Consider the following 19,001-nt stretch of genomic DNA (forward strand, 5'->3'; position numbering starts at 1 on the left):
GTAGGCTGAGGCAGGAGGGTGGTGGGTTCAAGGCTGGACTGGGCTACATAATGAGACCTTGTCTCAAAATAAATATAATAATGATGACAATAATAAAGACATGGGGATGTAGCTTGCTGGTAGAGAACTTGCCTAGTATACTCAAGGTCCTGAGTATAACATCGGTACTGTTAATAAATAGATAAATAAATAAGCAAACCAACAATAACATATATAGTTGGCCCTTTGAGTGTACAGTATCTACCAATTGTGGATTGAAGATATGTTTTAAAACTTTATCTTGGGACTGGAGAGATGGCTCAGTGGTTAAGAGATCATACTGTTCTAGTACCTGAGTTCAGATCCAAGCACCTACATTGGGCGGTTTACAAATGCCTGTAACTCCAGCTCCAAGGGATCTGACACCTTCTGGCCTCCATGGGCACCTGTACATGCACAGGCACACAAGTAAACAAAATACATCTTTCAAAATAAAACAATAAAAATGTCTCTATTGCACATGTTGATCCTTTCTTTGTCATTATTCTCTAAACAATACAGCATATGTCCATAATATTTACATAGTATTCATATTTATGGGGTGTGTAGGCACTATGCAAATGCTACCTCATTCTATACAGGGACCAACTTGATCACCAAAGGATTCAACCATTTGTGAATAGGAAATGTTTGGGAAAATGCATGTGCTGGCTAGGTTTTTGTCAACTTGACATAGCTAGAAACATATCTGGGAAGAGGAAATTTTAACTGAGAAAGTGCCCCATAGACTCACTTAAAGGCAAGTCTGTGGTGCATTTTAGTGATTGGTGATTGATGTGGGAGGGCCCAGCCCATTGTGGGTGTTGCCACCCCTGGGCAGGTGGTCCCAGGTGCTTAAGAAAGCAGGCTGAGCAAGTCATGAGAGAAAACAAAACAAACAAAACAAAACAGTAAGCAGTACTCCTCCATGATTTCTACATTAGCTCCTACCTCCAAGTTCCTGCCCTGACTTCCCTGGATGATGGACTACAAGCTGAAAGATGAAATAAACCCTTTATCCCCAAGTTGCTTTTGGTCATGTTGTTTTATCACAGCAATAGAAACTCCAACTAAGACATTGCATTTATAATGAACATCTATAGGTTTTCAATGATTTACATAGCGTTTTTATGGTATTGGGTATTAACAGTAATCTAGACATGATTGAAAGCATATAGGGGAATGTATGTGAATACTGTGCCATTTTCTACAAGGAACTTGAGCAGCCATGGACTTTGGTATCAGTGAAGAGTCTTAGAAGCAATTTCTGTCATGATATTTTGTGTACCCTAGTAAACTTGCCTGAGGATCAGAGGACAGAGCCAGCCATTAGGTTAACCATAAAGTTCATACAGTGGTGGCACACACTCTTAATCCTATCACTTGGGAGGCAGAGATCAGTCTGGATCTCTGTGAGTTTAAAGCCACACTAGAAACAGAGCCAGGCAGTGGTGGCACACACCTTTAATCCCAGAACTGGGAAGCACACATGCCTTTAATCCCAGGAAGTGATGCTGGGCAGAGAAAGGTATATAAGGCGTGAGGAAACAGGAACTCACTTTAGGCTGAGGATTTCATAGCGGTAAGAACTAGTGGCTGGCTGTTCTGCTTCTCTGATCGTTCAGCTTTCACCCTGGTATCTGGCTCCTGCTGGGGATGTCTTTCTGTATGCTGTGAATATGTTGCTCTGATTGATTGATAAATAAAATGCTGATTGGCCAATAGCCAGGGAGGAAGTATAGTATAGGTGGGATAAGCAGAGAGGAGAATGCTGGGAAGTGGAAGGCTGAGTCAGGAGATGCTGCCAGCTGCTGCCACCATGAGAAGCAAGATATAAAGTACTGGTAAGCCACAAGCCATGTGGCAACTTATAGATTAATAGAAATGGGTTAATTTAAGATATAGGAACTAGATGGCAAAAAGCCTGCCACGGCCATACAGTTTATAAGTAATATAAGTCTCTGTGTGTTTACTTGGGTACAAGTGGTTGCAGCGCCATGGGAGCCAAGCAGGACTGGAAAAAACTTCAGCTACAGGCTCCTTTATTATTATTATTATTATTATTATTATTATTATTATTATTATTATAAGACCATCTAAGATTCAAACAACAAATTTCCTTCCAATACTAAAGGACAACTGTATACCATAGGAACTCAGAATATCATGATGATATCTACATTTACACAACAAAATTGTATGTTGTCATTGAAACTGGAGGACTATCATGCTGTGGGACAATGCTGGTGATATATTTTGAATTCTGAGGAAATAAAAACAAATTACAGGGGAGTATACCCAGGAAAGTTTCATTTTAACATTAAAATTTTAAAATTAGGGAAGAATTGCAGGGCTTTCCCCTGCATGCCACTATGGGTGGCATGATGCTTAATTTTGATGGTCAACTTGATTGCATTTAGAGTCACCTGGAAGACACACCTCTGTGTATGTGTATGAAGGTGTTTCTAGAGAGGTTTAGCTGGAGAGGGAAAACCCACCTAGAACGTGGTGGAGGCAGCACCATCCCATAGGCTGGGGTCCCAGACTGAATACAGGAAACAACAAAAAGCAAGCTGAACACCAGCCTTCATCTCCCTCTGCTTCCTGACTGTGGACACAGTGTGACCAGTAACCTCACACTGCTGCTCACATCTCTTCCTCACCATTATAGACTGTATCCTCAAACTGTGAGGTCCAATTAAATCCATCCTTCTTTACACTGCTTCTGCCTTTATGTTGTTTTTAGTCACAACAAGGAGAAAAGTAACTGAAACAGGTGATTTAACTCTGCATTTTGTGGTATGTTATAAATGGTTTGTGTGTGTGTGTGTGTGTGTGTGTGTGTGTGTGTGTGTGTGTTTGTTGCAAAAAGCAAAACAATTTGCACTGCCAATTAATGGTGAAAACAAATTGCTCAAAATAAGAAATTAAGACATTAAAAAGAAGGTTTAGAGGAAGAAATATACTTAGTCTCTACATCCTGCAGAAAAGAAATCAAACTGGTTAAAGTATGAAATGAAGTGGTAAAACAATTGGAAGGAAATCCACTTCGGTATCTGATCTCAAGGGAAACCCTCAGTAGACATACTGACAAAAGAGAGAGAAGAAAGGTCACAACTACACAACACTTAGTGCTTTTCATTGAAAAATGCTGTAAGAATCTCAAAGGAAAGCACAAACCAAGGAAGATGTTTTCAACACATACAGCAAGTGATTAGTATATTTTATATATGTGGAATTAGTATTCTTCATATATATGATACAATAATATAGTGTTATATAGTAATATGGATATGTATCATGTACATATTACATATGTATCTCATAAAAGAAAGGGTTATTAAAAAGAAAAGATAAACCTTCCCTAACATCTCTGGCTGCCCCTCAGACAAGTCTTGATGTGTATCCCAGGCTGGCATCAAGTCTGTGACTGCTTCCATCTCCTGAGTGCAGGGATTGCAGGCATTCATTCTCATGCCTGGCCACATCTCTTTTCTCAAAGCATGTACAGGAATGCCAGTGCATTTTTTTCTGAGCACTTGTTATATGCCAAGCATGTAGTGCATATCACACAAGTGCCTAGCAGACATTAACTCACTGAACTCTCCCCAGCCACAAAGCAGCATTTCTGTCACCATCCCATTATACAGATGAGGTAACCAAGGTGTGGAGATCATATAACCGAAGTGCAAAAATCAGACCCCTGAGTCCTCAATCCCTGAGATACCCATCCTTGAGAAAAGAATGTATGAGCACACTTGGAGGTAAAGGAATATTGTGGGGTTTGCAGCACAGTGCAGTGTCTTTCTGCAACATGACTCAGTCCTACACCTCCAGGAGTGAATGGTCCACCCCGGTTCACTTCCTCAACTCCCATTCACCATTCAAACTATTGTACTCTGGTTTCTGTTCCACTCCTTCCACCGCAGGCGGTCTTGGCAAAGAGTGCCAGTGCCCTCTTGGTCTCCAAACCCAGAGAACTCCTCTCATCTTTCATCTTGCTTGACCTCTCGAGTGCACTTGACACACCTTCCTGAGACTCTCTATTAGTTATCTGACACAGATTCCTCCTGGCTTCTGTTTCTCTGCTCCTCTATTTTCTTTCTGCTCAGCTCCTAAACAGCTCATGTTGAGGGTTCTGTTTCAGGTCTTGGGTAATGGCATTTATTTCCAAGCCTAGGAATATCTCCCAGATTTTCTTCTGAGCTCCAGGTTCACTTACTGGACATTTTATCTTCACCTACTTTTGCCCTCAAGACACAAGTAACTGGGCAAGTCTTGAACTGATGTAGTCATCTTCAACACCCCCTCTCTTTTATTCCCTAATTCCGAGCCTGGCACTGACCCACCCCACAGCTCAGCCAGGACCCGAATATCTATCTAGCTTCCTCTAGCTGGTCTCAATAACATCAGTTGTGAAGCCCTGCTGCTTCCACATTCTCTCTACGTCTAACTCCCGCTCACCTTCACAGCCATTGCCCTAGTGAAGATTCTTACCGTTTCTCTCCAGAATTGCTATTAATGTGCTATCTCCAGCATATTGATCGGACTTTAATCAAAATGTTATTTTTAAAACAATGTCTCACTGTGTAGGCCAGCCTGGCCTCAAACTCCTAATCCTCCTGTTGTAGCCTCCTGAATGCTAGAATTACAGGCATGTGGCACTGTATCCAGCTTTCAAGGTTCAAAAAGCTTTCCTAAGTGTCTTAACATCTTACCCATGGCCCTTTTATAGTTGCTGTGTGCTCTATTTGGACTAGCCTTTCCTGATATCATTTGGCAGGAACTTATTCTTCAAGAATTCATCACATATGAAGCTTTTCCAATAGCCTCCATTTGACTATACACCCATCTAGCTACCCATCCATCCATCCTTCCATCCATGCATCTACCCAGTAATTACTGGGAATATATTACATTCCAAAATCTAGGTATACAAAACAGACAGGGTCCTTGTTTCCCTAGACACAGTCTCTATGTTGCAGATGTATGTTGAGCAATGAATCAATCAACAATTGATTAATTGTGTGTGTGTGTGTTTGCATGTGCGTGTGTGCATGTGCGTGTGCATGTGTGTGTGCGTGTGTGTGTGTGTGTGTGTGTGTGTGTGTGTGTGTGTTACTAGAACCCAGTACTAGCAAATGTGCACACTAGGCAAATACTCTACCAGCAAGCTGCCTCCCCAGCCCAGGTGTGTTGATTTTTGTCTTCTCCTCTTAAAGTTTGGGTTCATCTTTTGATATTCAGAGTCTTGGACATGTTAAGCCATATAGGCCTTAAAAATTAAGAAAAGTTTGTTGACCAGTTCCATGACTTAGTCTATCAGCTTACCATGCCTATCAACAAATAATAAGTAAGCAAACAAACGTGAAAGATGAAAAAGGAAGGAAGTCTAGTTTGTTTGGATTTATTCTTCGTGATTCCCTGCTGACCTCTGAGTAATCCTTGTCTTTCTGTTGTTGTTCTGCGTGGTCATCAATCATACCTCTGGTTGACTGACCCTGCTGCGTGCCTTTGATTTTCTACAGGTGTAGCAGAAAACTCAACCAGATCCTTGTTTACCCACCATTCGTATAGAGTGTTTGCTTAATAACATGTTGGGTGTTTCCAAGCTCAAAACAGAGACCCAGAGGACAGAATCCATTTTGTTTTGAATTTTTGAAAGCTTGCTTAACTCTTAACCATTTACAGACACTACAAGAGGCAGGAGGCAGAGAGAGGGTAAAAAAGTAAGGAAAGAAACAGTTGAAAAGTCCAAGTCCTTCTTTAGAGTTCAGAGAAAACAGTATGGGGGATGTTGGGTGTAAATGTCCACTGTTGTCTTCTGAGAGCTTTTGGCTCTTTGGTGAACAGAGAAATTAGTGGTATCCCAGGTTTTCCAATTCTTCATTTGAGTATACTGAAGAATCAAGCTGCTTCTGTCTCTTTGGAAAGTCAGCATTCATATAGCCCAAGCTGTACACGTTACCTATCTCCTATGTTAGAACAAAGGTCTCAGCGATATACATCTGAGAGCATCTGTATCACCAGACGACTATCAGAATGGTTTCCTCCCCTACTCAAGGAACAGATGTCCTGGGTACCACCGCCATTCTACTTCATCATCTCCACTAGTAATGCTTAAATCACGTTTCCTCAGAATAGCATACCCTGAATCTCACCTTCCCTTGGGTCAGTATCCCATTCCTATGGTTCAAATGTATCCCTTCAAAATTCATGTGTTAGAAATGTAATCCCCAAACTCATGTGTTAATAATATTTGGGGATGGAATCTCTGGAGATCATTAGGAGATAAAGGCATAAAGTGGGTTCCTATGATGGCGTTAGTAGCTTTATAAGAAGAGGAAGAGCAACCTGAGCTATCGGGCTCACTCTGTGAGGCCCCTGTCTTGTCACAATGCGGCAAGAAGACTCTTTACCAATGGTCACCACTGTGCTGGACTTTCCAGCCCCAAATTACAAGCCAAACAAAACTCTCCACTTTATAAATAATCCAATTTTATGTTTTTAACCAGAAGACTGACCAAGACACCCATGATATGCTCTTATGAAGCCCTCCTACCACTTGTCTTAAGAAGCCAAGGCTGAAGAGTTCCAGGCCAGCCTGGGCCACATGAAAAGACATTACCTCAAAAAGCAAATGTGATGTCTTTCCACTGTTGAATGACTACATGATGGAGGGTCAATCAAGCCTCGAATGCCCACCACCTTACCTCATTACCTCTGACTGAGAATCGCTTTAAGTTTCTAAGTCACATTTCCTGATAGTACTGACTCTTGTGATCATCACAGGATTTTGATCCTTGAATCTTTCAGAGATTCTAGTTTAGAAAATCTGAGCCTGATGGCTTGGATTTTTGAAACCATTGCTCTGGAGACTAAGTTTGTGAGATGCAATGGCTGGGAGTTTACAGTGAGACATTAAACACAGATGCCGATAAAGATGTAAGCAATCGTCCCTAAAGAGATTGTTTGTCTAGTTTTCCACCATACACAGGTAAAAAAAAAAAAAATTCTCCACTAAGGACAAATATAAGAAAAACTACAATGGATAGAATGCCCTCTTGTCAGAGTGGCAAAGATTAAGAGTGGAATGATAAGGTATGTTATTTGGTGTCTGGGGTCCTTGCATGCTTCTTTTGATAGGCATGTGGGTTCCAGTATGCACTTAGGTTACAGAAGGTCAGAGGCTTGAGAGTAGAAAGAGTTCTTGGCAGATGCAGTGAAATTGCTGGAAGTGCAATGGGCTAAACAGACCTTTGAAAACTTCGTAACTTTAAGTGGGTATCAGCGTGTCGTCGTCGTCGTTTTCCCCACCATGTGCCAGGAAGCATCCTAGAAGGATGGTATCTGCTCTCCTTACCTGACTGACAAATCTATAGCTAGTATCTGATGCTTCAATTCTATAAACATTGGTGCTTTTTTTTTCCTTTTTTTTTAACGAGGGAGTTTCCCTGAGTTACTTCCCAGATGGCATCCTGTGCTTGCTAACTCACATGGAAGATACAAGCACAAACTTGAATATGACTCCTGGAATGACCATTGGGGTAGTCATTGGAAAGCACAGAATCTATGCTCCCTTGGAAAACAGCATCCTTTTTCATTAGCTGTACCTCTGCAGCCATCATTCAAAATAAAAAAAATATATAAGCCTTTCTAAACATAAGCCAGTGAATATCCTCTTACCAGGTGCATTCCTATGGAGGTGGACATTGCTGTCTCAATCTCTGTCCCCACATCTTCGATGAAGGGGTATTCATTCTGCTGATGGATAAGCACCTTGGCTCCCGTGGAGGACACCAGGAAGGGGTTGTATTCATCTTCGTTTATGTATAAGATGACTTGCAGTCCTGAGAGACAGAGCAGCTTGCTGTAGTCAAAGGCTAACAAAACAGTCCCCAGGGGCTTGGGGGAGCCTCCAATCCAAGACCTAGGGACTCCCAGAAAGTAAGGGTAGGTGAAAACCAGACTGGAATCTCTAAGACAGTAGGACTTGTGTTTGATCTGCTTATTACAAGTTTAAAATAGTGATTCAAACACATATCACAGTCACAGCACCGGCTAAGACTAAATTCCTGCTTAATAAAAAGGAACTGGCCGAGACACGTAAATCTATGTAGTTGTTGATAAAGGAAGTTCTATTGGTCATCCAAAGGTACCTTCAGTGCTGTGGCTGTTTACAGAGTGGAGCTGGGGAAGAGATAAAATGTGATCGTGTATCTGGTTGTTGGTCTAACTTCCTTTCTTCCCCTGCTCTTGTTCTCTATGCAGAATATATTCTGTACCCAGCTGCCAGATGGAACATTCAAGACTGGAAATCAGCTCAGATCACCACCTGAAGCCCTTTAGCGAAATCTCTCTGGATATAGGGGAATGCCATGGATTCCCCCTGCCTGTCACCATCAAGACTATGAAGATTAGTCTGATCTATGTCTTTATCTTCAACTTATCCCATTCTCTCCCTTTCTGGCTCAGCTCCAAGCACACTGCTCTTATGTGGTAGTTTGAATAAGAATGCCCCGATAAACACATATGTTGAATTCTTGGTTCCCAGTTGGTGGAACTGTTGGGGAAGGATTAGGAGATATGGCCTTGGAGGAAATGTCACAGGAGTAAGCTTTGAGGCTTCAGACACTTCCTGCCACCCCTAGCGTGCTCTCTGCTTCCTGCTTTCAGTTCAAGATATGTGCTCTCAGCTGTTCCTATCACCATGTCTTTGCTCCATCACCATGGACTCTAACTCACTGAAACTGTAAGCCCAACTGAATGCTTTCATATGTTGCCTTAGTCATATTGTTTTATCTCAGCAACAGGAAAGTCACTTATATACCTTATTTATCTCTCTTGAACACATTGGATTCATTTCCTTCTCTAGAACCCAAACTGCTCCTGTGAATGCAAACATGGGTCTTCTCATCTTTAAATATCCCCTCAATGAGGTCTTTCTGAGTGCCCCCTTTTCCAGCTCTTTTCCCATTCTGAGCCCAGCCACTCTGTCATCCCCCTTTCTGCTCCCTCCCCCTCCTACCTCTCATTAGTATTGTGGTTAAATCATGTCTCTGCATGTTTATTCATTTTCCTAATGTCTCTTTCCATGGGAATGCAAGTTCCCTAAAAGCAGGAATGGCATCTCTCATTCCCCACTGTATTCCCAGCTCCTCAAAGTGGGGCCAGCAGATGGTAGATAGTAAGTATTTAGCAAGTGAATGAATGAATGAGTAGAATCTGTATGAATTGAAAGATGGGAACTTCAGAGCTATTCTAACCCTTTCTATTTGTAAATAAGGGAACTGAGCCCAGAGAGGGATGTGGTGTACAGGAGGCCACACAGCTTCTACAAAGCAGAGCCAGAACTCTGCCCCTCTTCACTCAGTTCCCACCCAGCCTCTTGTCACTGCAATGGGCATTGTGGGTCACAGCTTCTCAAGGTCTTGGAAAGAACACCGATTTCAGAGTTATGAAAGGCAGGATTCTGTGTAGATTTCCCCTATAACAGAGCCTGGCTATTCCTAACAAGAGTATATCTGTGTAACAAATTAAGTTCTATTCGCGTTGAACTTTTCAAGAATTCCCTTTGCTTGGCCATGGTGGTGTATGCATGCCTGTACTCTCTGTACTCAGGAGGCAGTGGTAGGAAGCTCACACGTTTGGAGCCATCCTGGGCTTTCTAGTGAAACCCTATCTTAAAACAAGCAAGGGCTAGGGGTGCAGCTCAGCAGCAGAGCGCTTTGCTCAGCATGTGCGTGGCCCTTGGTTGGATCCTCAGCAGCACAGAAAAGGCATGGAGGAGCTCCTTCTGTGAGGAACCCAACCTGGCCTGCCATGTTCTTACCTCCCCGACAAAGTAGACGTAGCAGAAGTAGTAGTGTCATAAACGGTTGTAATGGTGGCAGCAGTGATATCAGTGATAGTTGCACACATGGTGTGTGTGGCTAGAGTGTGTACCTTCCCCCGGCCAGGTTCACAGAGCGAAGTGCCAACCTCCAGTGTGAAGGCATCTGGAGATAGGACTTTAATGAAGGCTCAGTAAAGTCTTAAGGGCATGGCTCTAATCTGATGGGACTGGTGTCCTTATAAAAAGGAGAGACATCACAGCACCCTCTTGAGACAGAGGAAAGGCCATGTGAGGATACAGGAAGAAGGCAGACACCTGCAGCCAAGAGGAGAAGCCTTATCTGAATCCACAAGTGCCAGCACCTCGATCTTGAACTTCCAGCCTTCATCATTGTGAGAAATTAATGTCTACTGTTGATGGCACCCAAACGATGGCATTTTGTTATGGTAGCTTGAGTGTGTTCCAGATCGTATTCTACGTGCTCTGAATAACATTTATGGGAGCTACTGTTACTGTTCTCATTTTATAGTTGAAGGGCAGTAACCAAGGTCACACAGTGAGAGGCAGAGCTGGGGTTTGGCTCCAGAATCTGTCATCTTAACTAAGTTAAAGGTGTGTCTGCCCGCCTAATCTCCTATTCAGCCCATCTGGGTTTAGCTCTGTTTAGACGCCACCTGCCCTGTATTAGTCACCCCAGCAACGAGCTTAAACCAGAGTGGTTTGTCAGCTAAAGGGAGCCCAGCAGTGTCCCTGTGACTCTTTCAAAGATAGAGACGTTAGAAAGGCAAACACACCCATAGCGAAGAAGAGAATGACCATGGATGCTCCTGTATGCACTGGGAGAGGGGAAGTATGCCTTTGCTTTAGAGCCAGGTGGAGGGGATGGAAGCTCAAGCTTCCCTACTTGTACTGCTGCTATCAAGACAGTTACTCCAGGGTCTCAGGGTCCCCTCCACTCAGGTTTCCTTACCGTACTCACTGCCCCCCATGGAGGTGCTGAGGATGGTGGCGTTTTTTCCACTGTTGAACGTGTAGCAATTTCCATACATTGGATGGTGGAAAAGTGTGAAGTTCCTATGGAGGAAGAGAAAGGCTCATACCGAGCTGGGCTGGAGCTTGCCCTTGTGTATCCCAGTTGAAGTCAGGAAGCACTGTGTTGATGGAGAAAGCTTTCCTTTGGGCTAATGGATGTGAATGTGACTCAGTTTTCCCATTTTCCTCTGGTAAAATGAACAGGCCCCTCAGCCAGGCTGACAGACCTTGATGTAGAATTAGACTACGCCCTTTGTTCTCACTCTTAATCCTCTCACTGCCGTCTCTATTTTGATTTGATATTATTTTGTCTTTGAAATAGGGTCTCATGTATCCCAGGCTCACTTCAAATTCCCCATGTAGCCAAGAATAACGTTGAACATCCTATCCTCCTGCTTCCTTCTTTGGAGGGCTGGGAGTACAGGTGTGTACCACTGCACTGAGAGGTGGAACCTGAGGCTCTGTGCATGTTGAGCAATCACTCGACCAACTGAACTACATCCTCATCCCTGACATGATATTCTTCATGTCACATGCCTGCCCCCAAACTTCTCTACCCTTGAATTTCTCAGATAACACTTGAAGCTTTTCAAATCCCCAGCCCCATGAAATGACCCTCAGAGGAGTCCCACCCTATGGCCATTATGGAATTTCAGGACCTTTACCCTCAAGGGGAGATTACCCCAAACACTCAATATTTGCAAGGATCACTATGTGTATTAATATACAGAAGGGTCAGAAAGGCTTGGAACTCAGAAAAGAAGGTAGTTAAACCATTCAGACTGGTGGGGTCACCTCAGAATGTCCCATTGACTTAATCATCACCACCAGGGATGATTATTGTATTCAAGGTGCAATGGTCTGAAGAATCACAAATATAAACACTTAAACACTGCTGCCTGCCTCCCTCCCTCCTCCCCTCCCTTTCTTTTTCCTCCCTTTGTCCTCCTTCCCTCCCTCTCTCCTTTCTTCCCTCCCTCTCTCCCTCCCTCCCTTTCCCCTCCCTTCCTTCTTTCCTTCCTTCCTTCCCTTCCTTCCTTCCCTTCCTTCCTTCCTTCCTTCCTTCCTTCCTTCCCTTCCTTCCTTTCCTTCCTTCCTTCCTTCCTTCCTTCCTTCCTTCCTTCCTTTCCTTCCTTCCTTCCTTCCTTCCTTCCTTCCTTCCTTCCTCTGTACTAGAGTAGTGACTCTCATACATAATAGTAATATATAAAGCTACAATGCATACTATTGACTACCTTGTGTTGTGACAGGTAATTTAATGGGTTTAAAGATAGTGATTTGCCAGTGTGAGTTCTAGGAAAGCCAGAGCTACACAGAGAAACCCTGTCTTGAAAAAAAAAAAAAGATATTGTGATTCCACACCAGGTATATTTTCCCAGAGGCCCTGGAACCTGGCTCCCGTGTAAGTGATTTTCCAAAGGGCAGAGTCAGTGTTCTTAAGACCTACAGGTGATCTGGAGATGCATGGGAAAAGGCCTAAGGTTAGAGCCTCTGGTCCTCAGAGAGTGTCCACTCCTGACCTGGCATCACAGGACATCCCATCGTAGAAGCAAGTCACCAGCAGCTCTTCGGCAGAATAGCTCATGTTGATTTTCTTCTCTGGAGGAACCTGGGCCATGATATTCATGTAATGAAGCTTGTACCACTCCTGGATGGCATTGATTCCCGAGCTGAAGGTGTAGGTAGCACAGTCAGAGGTGTCATTTGAGCACTGTGAATAAGAGGAGACACCAGGCTGTCAGTTCCATTACCGCTGGGAGAACTGAGATGAGTTACGGATGCCAGCTTAGATCCTTGAGAACAAGGTTGTTTCCCCTTACTTCCGGGAGCTTGAAGAGGTCAACCTTAAGCCTCAAGGATAGATGAGAGAGCAAAGAAGGACACTGAGGTCAACTCCTATGTCTTCCTACTACTGTCTGCTATTGGACAAGAAGAAAAGTATGTTTTTAGGGTCCCCATATTTCCAGGGTTTAGCTAATTAATGTCACTATCTTCCTACTGAAGTCTTCCATTTCTTATTATAGACACAGTCTAGAAATCTGGATTCTAGCCCAGACTCTGACATTACCTCTCTGTGGGATCTCAGCCAAGGCACTAACGTATGGAGTATGTCACTGACAGAATGTTAGTTGGAATACCAGCCTACTCAACTACACTTAGCAAGTGGTTGGAAGGGCTCATGTTTGAAATACTTAACTATGAGGGCTCTAGAGAGAAGCCATGGAACATTCCAGACATTTTCATCACTCTGGGATTGGAAAATGTCCTAAAAGGACAAATGTCCGAAGAATTTGGTATCAAGAGAATCATGTAAATATCCTATGAATGAAACCAGGAGGATTTTGAAGTCTCAATGATTTTGATGAGGGGCCTTTTTCGTTCTTGAGAATTAGTTTAGATTGATAGAAAGTATTGCTATGTTCAAAAGTCTCGTAATCAAGGCTACCCAGGTGAAGAAATAGCCCCTGTCCATGCTCCAGTGGTGGCATATAGAGGCACAGGTAGTGACAGTCTTTACCCTGGAGGGTAATAGAATTCATTTTCAGTGAATAGCTGCTTCCTATTGCCACTGGAGTGGGGTCAGAGAGGAGATGAGAAGCCTGGCCATGGCACCTCATGAAGGCAAGTACTACTGGGACCCTGGTGCATTTGCTATAGTTTATTTTCCCCTTTCTGATGTCTGTATAGCAATTCTGCTTCGGGACCCTGTCAGGAGGTACTCCCCAAGCTTGGCTAAGTAGATTCCCAAGACAGAATCTGCATTTTAGGCATTAACAGAAAGAGTGAAAATGGCCTCTTTAATTCAGGATCAGTATCCAAATGAATCCAAATGAGTCCCATCATTTCTTGCTCCATAGATCACTAGGTCTCCCCAAATTTCTGTCTTTAAAAAGCCCCTGTGAGTCAGTGGTCTTAAGACTTCGCCAATACCTAAACCTGCTTGAGGTTGGTTTCAGTTGCTTGCCAGCAAATCACTCTAACGAGGTATAAATCTTACAGTTTGCCTATTGGCTATAATGATTAAGAAGAGACTCTGAGTCCACCACCCCCAGCTCCCCTCCCATACCTGTGAACTGTGACGAAGTGAGTCTTACCAATTGAAATCCCACCAATTTCTTTGACTCATGAACATGCATGACATTGGAAGCCTTGTGAATGATTTTCCCTTCGATTTTCCGCTTCCGACCAGTGAAGAAGTCTGTAGCCTTTCCCTTCTCATTCTCACTGAAGACCAGCAGTGGGATCAGGTTGAGGAATCTGGGTGGTGAGCCTTCCCAAGTGGATCGCATGGATCTTGCTTCTCGGCGTTTCTGAGCTTTAGCATCTGGAACATCTTTGACTCCATACAGGGACAGCAAGGCCTGTTTTGTCTCACTATCCAAGTCAGCCAGAAGATCACTCACAGCACTGTACCTACCAAAGTGGAAAGGAAACATCATGCAGAAGAAAGGCCTTTGGCACAGTGCTGTTGCTTCTACGTGTTGCCTTCCATCTTGGTGTCAGCCCTGTGTCTCCTGGCTACTTCCTTGGCCAAGGGGACCAGGTCTTTCACTATTTGCACCATTCAAAATGACCACTGGCTCCCACCTCTGCCACCTCTATCTACTAGTGCTTGAGTATGTTGATGCCTCCAATCAGTGTTTCCAGAGTGTTGACTCTCAGGTGCCTCCCGTAAAGTAGCCCAAATGAGGACACATAAGTAAGTGCTAACTGTATGGGGGCAGGCTCTGCTTCCACCCATAACACTCTTCCTCTGCCCACAGAGCATCCTCCAACCAGTGCTGGGAGGCAAGAGATTGGGACTGTCACCTTGACAACGCCCCCACGCAGAAAACAAGAGCTGACTACATGAAACATAATGACATTTTTTTAATGCCAAATGGCCCCAGTTTCTCTCATAATTCCTTCTTCTCTCTCCCTCTTGCTTTCTGTAGAGGTGGCGACATAGCACAGTGGCTAAGGATATCAGTTTCAGAGTCAAGCTACCTGCCTTGTTCAAGTCTCCATCCTAATGCAGGCTATGTGACCTTAGACAAGTCTCTTAGCTTTTCTGTGTCTCGAGTTCCCAGTCTGCTCATTTGTGAAATGAGGTTATTGGCAAGGCTCACTGTGTTTATTATAGGTATAAGAAATATAGCTGGGTATGGTGGCACACAGCTGCAGTGCCAGCACTCGGGAGGCAGAGGCAAGAAGATCACAAGTTTAAGACCAATCTGACTGTCTCCAAGTATATAAATAATGTTAATTTTTAAAAGGGAGTATATATATATATATATATATATATATATATATATATATATATATATACACACACACACACACACACACACACATATATATATGCACATAGGTGATTAAATGGCCACTATTATTATTTGTAGTGGCATAAATATATTTGTTAATAGTTCACTCCCTCACTGTAGTCTAAGCTCCACTAGGGCAAAGAGTGTGTTAGAGTTATTCTGTGTTGTGCCCCAGAACCCAGCAAAGTGTCTAGCAATTTACAAAGGCTAAGTAAATAATTATGGATCCAATATGGGTGGAGAAAGGAAAAGGGAACGATGGGAAAGGAGAGGGGAAAGGAGAAAGACAGTGGGAGACTTTGGAGGCAGAGAATGAGTCTGAGGCCTGATTTTGGTTTTGAGCTTTGCCTTAAGTGCATGACTCTGACCAACTCAGCTTCTGCTCCCTCTTGCCTCTTCTGCTCTTCCCTGTTCTGCAGCCTCACTCTGCAGCCTGGCTCTGACTCTCCCCCGCCCACTCCCTGCAGCCCCGCTCTGCATCCCCGCCCTGACACCCCCCCAGCCCCACTTTGCAACCCGACTCTGACTCCCCCCCACCCCCCTGCAGCCCGGCTCTGCCTCCCCCCTCTGCACCCTCCTCCACCCCCCCCCCCACCCCCACCCCCCACAGCCCAGCTTTGCAGCCGGGCTCTGACTCTCCCACAACTCCCTGCAGTCCCGCTCTGCCTCCCCCGCCCACCCGCGCAGCCCAGCTCTGCAGCCCTGCTCTGCATCCCGGCCCTGACAAATTCTGCTGCCTTCTGACTTGCCTCCCAGATCAGTTCCCCATAATCCCTAGGACACCGATGACCCATTTAGAACAGGTCCTGCCACTGACATCAGGGCAGCAACAAGGGTTGATCCTGTCCCGAGCTCAGGAAGCTCAATTACTGGGCTGGGCTCACTGAGATGAGGGGTCAGGGCAGCAAGGATGCTGCCGGAAGTCACCCGGGTGTCACTTCTGAGTCAGCCTGGCTTTTGGGGGAGAGTACAGGAGTGAAACTCGAGAAGCTAAGAGAAAAGGCTCAGCAAGGGCTACATGTGTATTTGGGGGAGGCAGAATGCTAACCTCGCTCCAGACTCAGTCTCCAAGCAGGATTGGTGGAGCAGCCTCCCCTGCCTTCCTGCCTGAGACATAGCCATTGAACAGAAAACATTTACAGGTCTGGAACCGATCTTGGAGATCAAATCAAATTTGTAAAACCTGTGTCAGCAGGCTGGTGAGGCGCTCAGACCGTCACTCTAGGGGAGGTGCTTTGGCATCCATGAAAAGCCAGACTTCCCGCTCCCAGATGCCAGGGCAGCAGCCTCTTACTTGTAGGGGTTGATGTTGCAGATAGTGACGGCAGGGAAATCCAGCTTCTGGAAGTGGACTTTGATGGAGACAGAGACGGTATAGAAAGAGAAGACGAGGAGGGCACACTGCCAGAGAATGAGGGCCACTGCGGTCAGTGTGAACAGGATCCACAGCAGGCGCCGAAGGCGGCCTCGGGACACCACAATGCGGCGGCAGCCGTGGGTGTTGGTGTTCAGGCAATACCAATGCATCAGGTCCTTGATGGTTGGTGCCTGGGGGCCTCGAACCGGCAGGTTCTTTTTGATTTTGGCTTTGATCTTCTCTCCAGGCGCCATGGTGAGGAGGGGACTTGGCAATCTGCAGAGTTCTGAAGGGACAGAGGAGACATGTAAGTGAGATTGCAAGCACAGGCCTGCCAGCCGGTCCCTGAAGCCTCCGACTGGGAAACACCAAGCCCACGTGCTCTGAGAGGCCTTCTTCTTCTTCTTCTGAGGGCTGGGCAGGCTGCATTCTGAGCCCTTGGCCCCTTCTCCAGGATATTTGCTTTGGGCCACCCCAGCTACCTCCTCCTCTTAGGGCCCCTAGGCCTAATGCTGTGGGGGCAGGGCAATGTGTCACCTGCACATACTGGCTGGACTGGCTGAAGGACCTTTCCCTGGTGTTCCTGGGGCTGGTGCCCTCACAGCAACCCAGCCAGACTTCTGTTATCAGGCAGGGCACTAAAACTCGTGCCTTATCGCTTCCACTGGCCACCTCTCCTTGAGAGCAGCCCTCTTGTTTTATGATGTCTCATGGTGCCTAGCAAAATGTCCCTTCTGCACAAAGCAAGGGCTAGGCAAGGAGTCACTGGCTGACAAAATCGCCCACAACTTCCCAGCAGCTCTTATAGATCGTATCCTGACCATGTTTTCCCTGCTTCTTACAAGTGAAATGATTTCTGTTTCTTCTCTTTACTGCCTGTTTCTTTCTATAGCACCCAATGTAACAATGGCCCATGGCTGTTGGCCGCTCCATATTTACCAGGTGTCATGCCATTCTACCTGACTTTTAAGATATTATAGTTTGGAGAAGCACCTTGATTCAATGGCAGCTTCAGGAGTGAGTGTTGGAAAATGAATGAACACATTCACAGTGTATATGATGCCTCTCAGCTGCAGAAACAGTACAGCACAAGATATTCATTTTAGCAATGAACTCACTGTGCAGTGGATAGAATTATCAGTCTCATAAATCTCTGTAATAAATCATATGTAATCTCTGTATATAAATATACAGTAGATTTATTTGTTCCAACAATTACATGAGGTAGATACGCTGTTGTTATCTCCATATCAGAGAGGTAGGGTGACTTGCTGGGGATACACAGCATGACTCCTCTGTTCTTTGGGGGTCTAAGTTCAGGACAAGGACTTTGATGATCCCCATGGAGTTATTTTCTTTTTCAAGGTGGGTTTTGTTAAGGCATTTTCATGCATCCGTGCCATTATACCTTGTTCCCATTTGCCCCTCCCCCATTGCACTTGCTGGTCCTCTTCCTCCTCCCCAATAATCCCCCATTCTGTTTTCATGCCACATGCATTCCGTTACTCTCCCTCTCCCCCTCCTCCCTTACAGTCTCCGTCCATTTGCTCATGATCCCCTTTTAGTCCCCCTGCTACATACACTTAAATCTGGCTTCTGTATATGAGAGAAAACATCTTTTTGAGAATGGCTTATTTTTGCTTAACACAAAGATTTCCATTTCTACCATCAAATTCTCCAGGCAGGATTCTAGACCAACAGAACTCATTTTCTTCCATCCTGAATCCATGGAATATGGTCCAAAGTTGGGAAAAAGTTGGGAGAGTGAAGCTCTCAAGCTTACCATGCTAGTGGGTTTAAGGCTTATAATAAAAAGAAATAGGGAATGGAGGGCAGGGGTGAGATGTTCAGAGGCCAGACTGCCCCCAATAACCTCTCCCCCAGAGACTTACATATTGTTTTCTAGGTAGAGAAAAACTAGCTCTAATTTCAAAATTATGCTGTTAGCCTCTTGGCAAGCAGTGTAATTTACTTGGCTCTACTTTGTTTTAAATATTGTCATCCTTAAAAAAAATTGCACATGCTTTAAATCCCAGCACTCAAAAGGCAGAGGTAGGAAGAGCTTCATGAATTTAAGTCATTCTGGTCTATATATCAAGTTCTAGGCCACCCAGGGATACATAAGAAAGAAAGAAAGAAAGAAAGAAAGAAAGAAAGAAAGAAAGAAAGAAAGAAAGAAAGAAAGAGGGAGGGAGCGAGAGCGAGAGCGAGAGCGAGAGCGAGAGCGAGAGCGAGAGAGAGAGAGAGAGAGAGAGAGAGAGAGAGAGAGAGAGAAAGTTAACAGTTTGTCTTTAATGCATAGTTCCAGGATCAATTTGTGTAAAACTGCAGCCCAGAGATGGTTCCTTCCTCTGCCAGAAGCTGAATTCTGGACCTAGTTCCTAACACTAGCTCTTCTCACTGAAGATGATTCTTGGGGTTTCTCTGCCCATTCATCTCTTCCCCAGAGGATCAG

General features: G+C 44.6%; 1 protein-coding gene across 1 annotated transcript in view; it reads right to left on the reverse strand.

The window, feature by feature from the left end:
* The window catches only part of Scnn1g (sodium channel epithelial 1 subunit gamma), a 31,029-nt gene extending 14,207 nt beyond the window's left edge, over nucleotides 1–16,822 (reverse strand). Inside the window, exons 1-5 of the mRNA XM_059251270.1 lie at nucleotides 16,484–16,822; nucleotides 13,981–14,299; nucleotides 12,406–12,596; nucleotides 10,824–10,927; nucleotides 7,705–7,868 (exon numbers count right to left, since the gene is read on the reverse strand). Coding sequence (XP_059107253.1) covers nucleotides 7,705–7,868; nucleotides 10,824–10,927; nucleotides 12,406–12,596; nucleotides 13,981–14,299; nucleotides 16,484–16,800 — 1,095 coding nt within the window. The 5' untranslated portion in view covers nucleotides 16,801–16,822. The remainder of the gene's footprint in view (nucleotides 1–7,704; nucleotides 7,869–10,823; nucleotides 10,928–12,405; nucleotides 12,597–13,980; nucleotides 14,300–16,483) is intronic.
* Between the last annotated feature and the right edge of the window lie 2,179 nt (nucleotides 16,823–19,001).

Source organism: Peromyscus eremicus, chromosome 1, assembly GCF_949786415.1.
Source record: "Peromyscus eremicus chromosome 1, PerEre_H2_v1, whole genome shotgun sequence".
Taxonomy (NCBI): Eukaryota; Metazoa; Chordata; class Mammalia; order Rodentia; family Cricetidae; genus Peromyscus; species Peromyscus eremicus.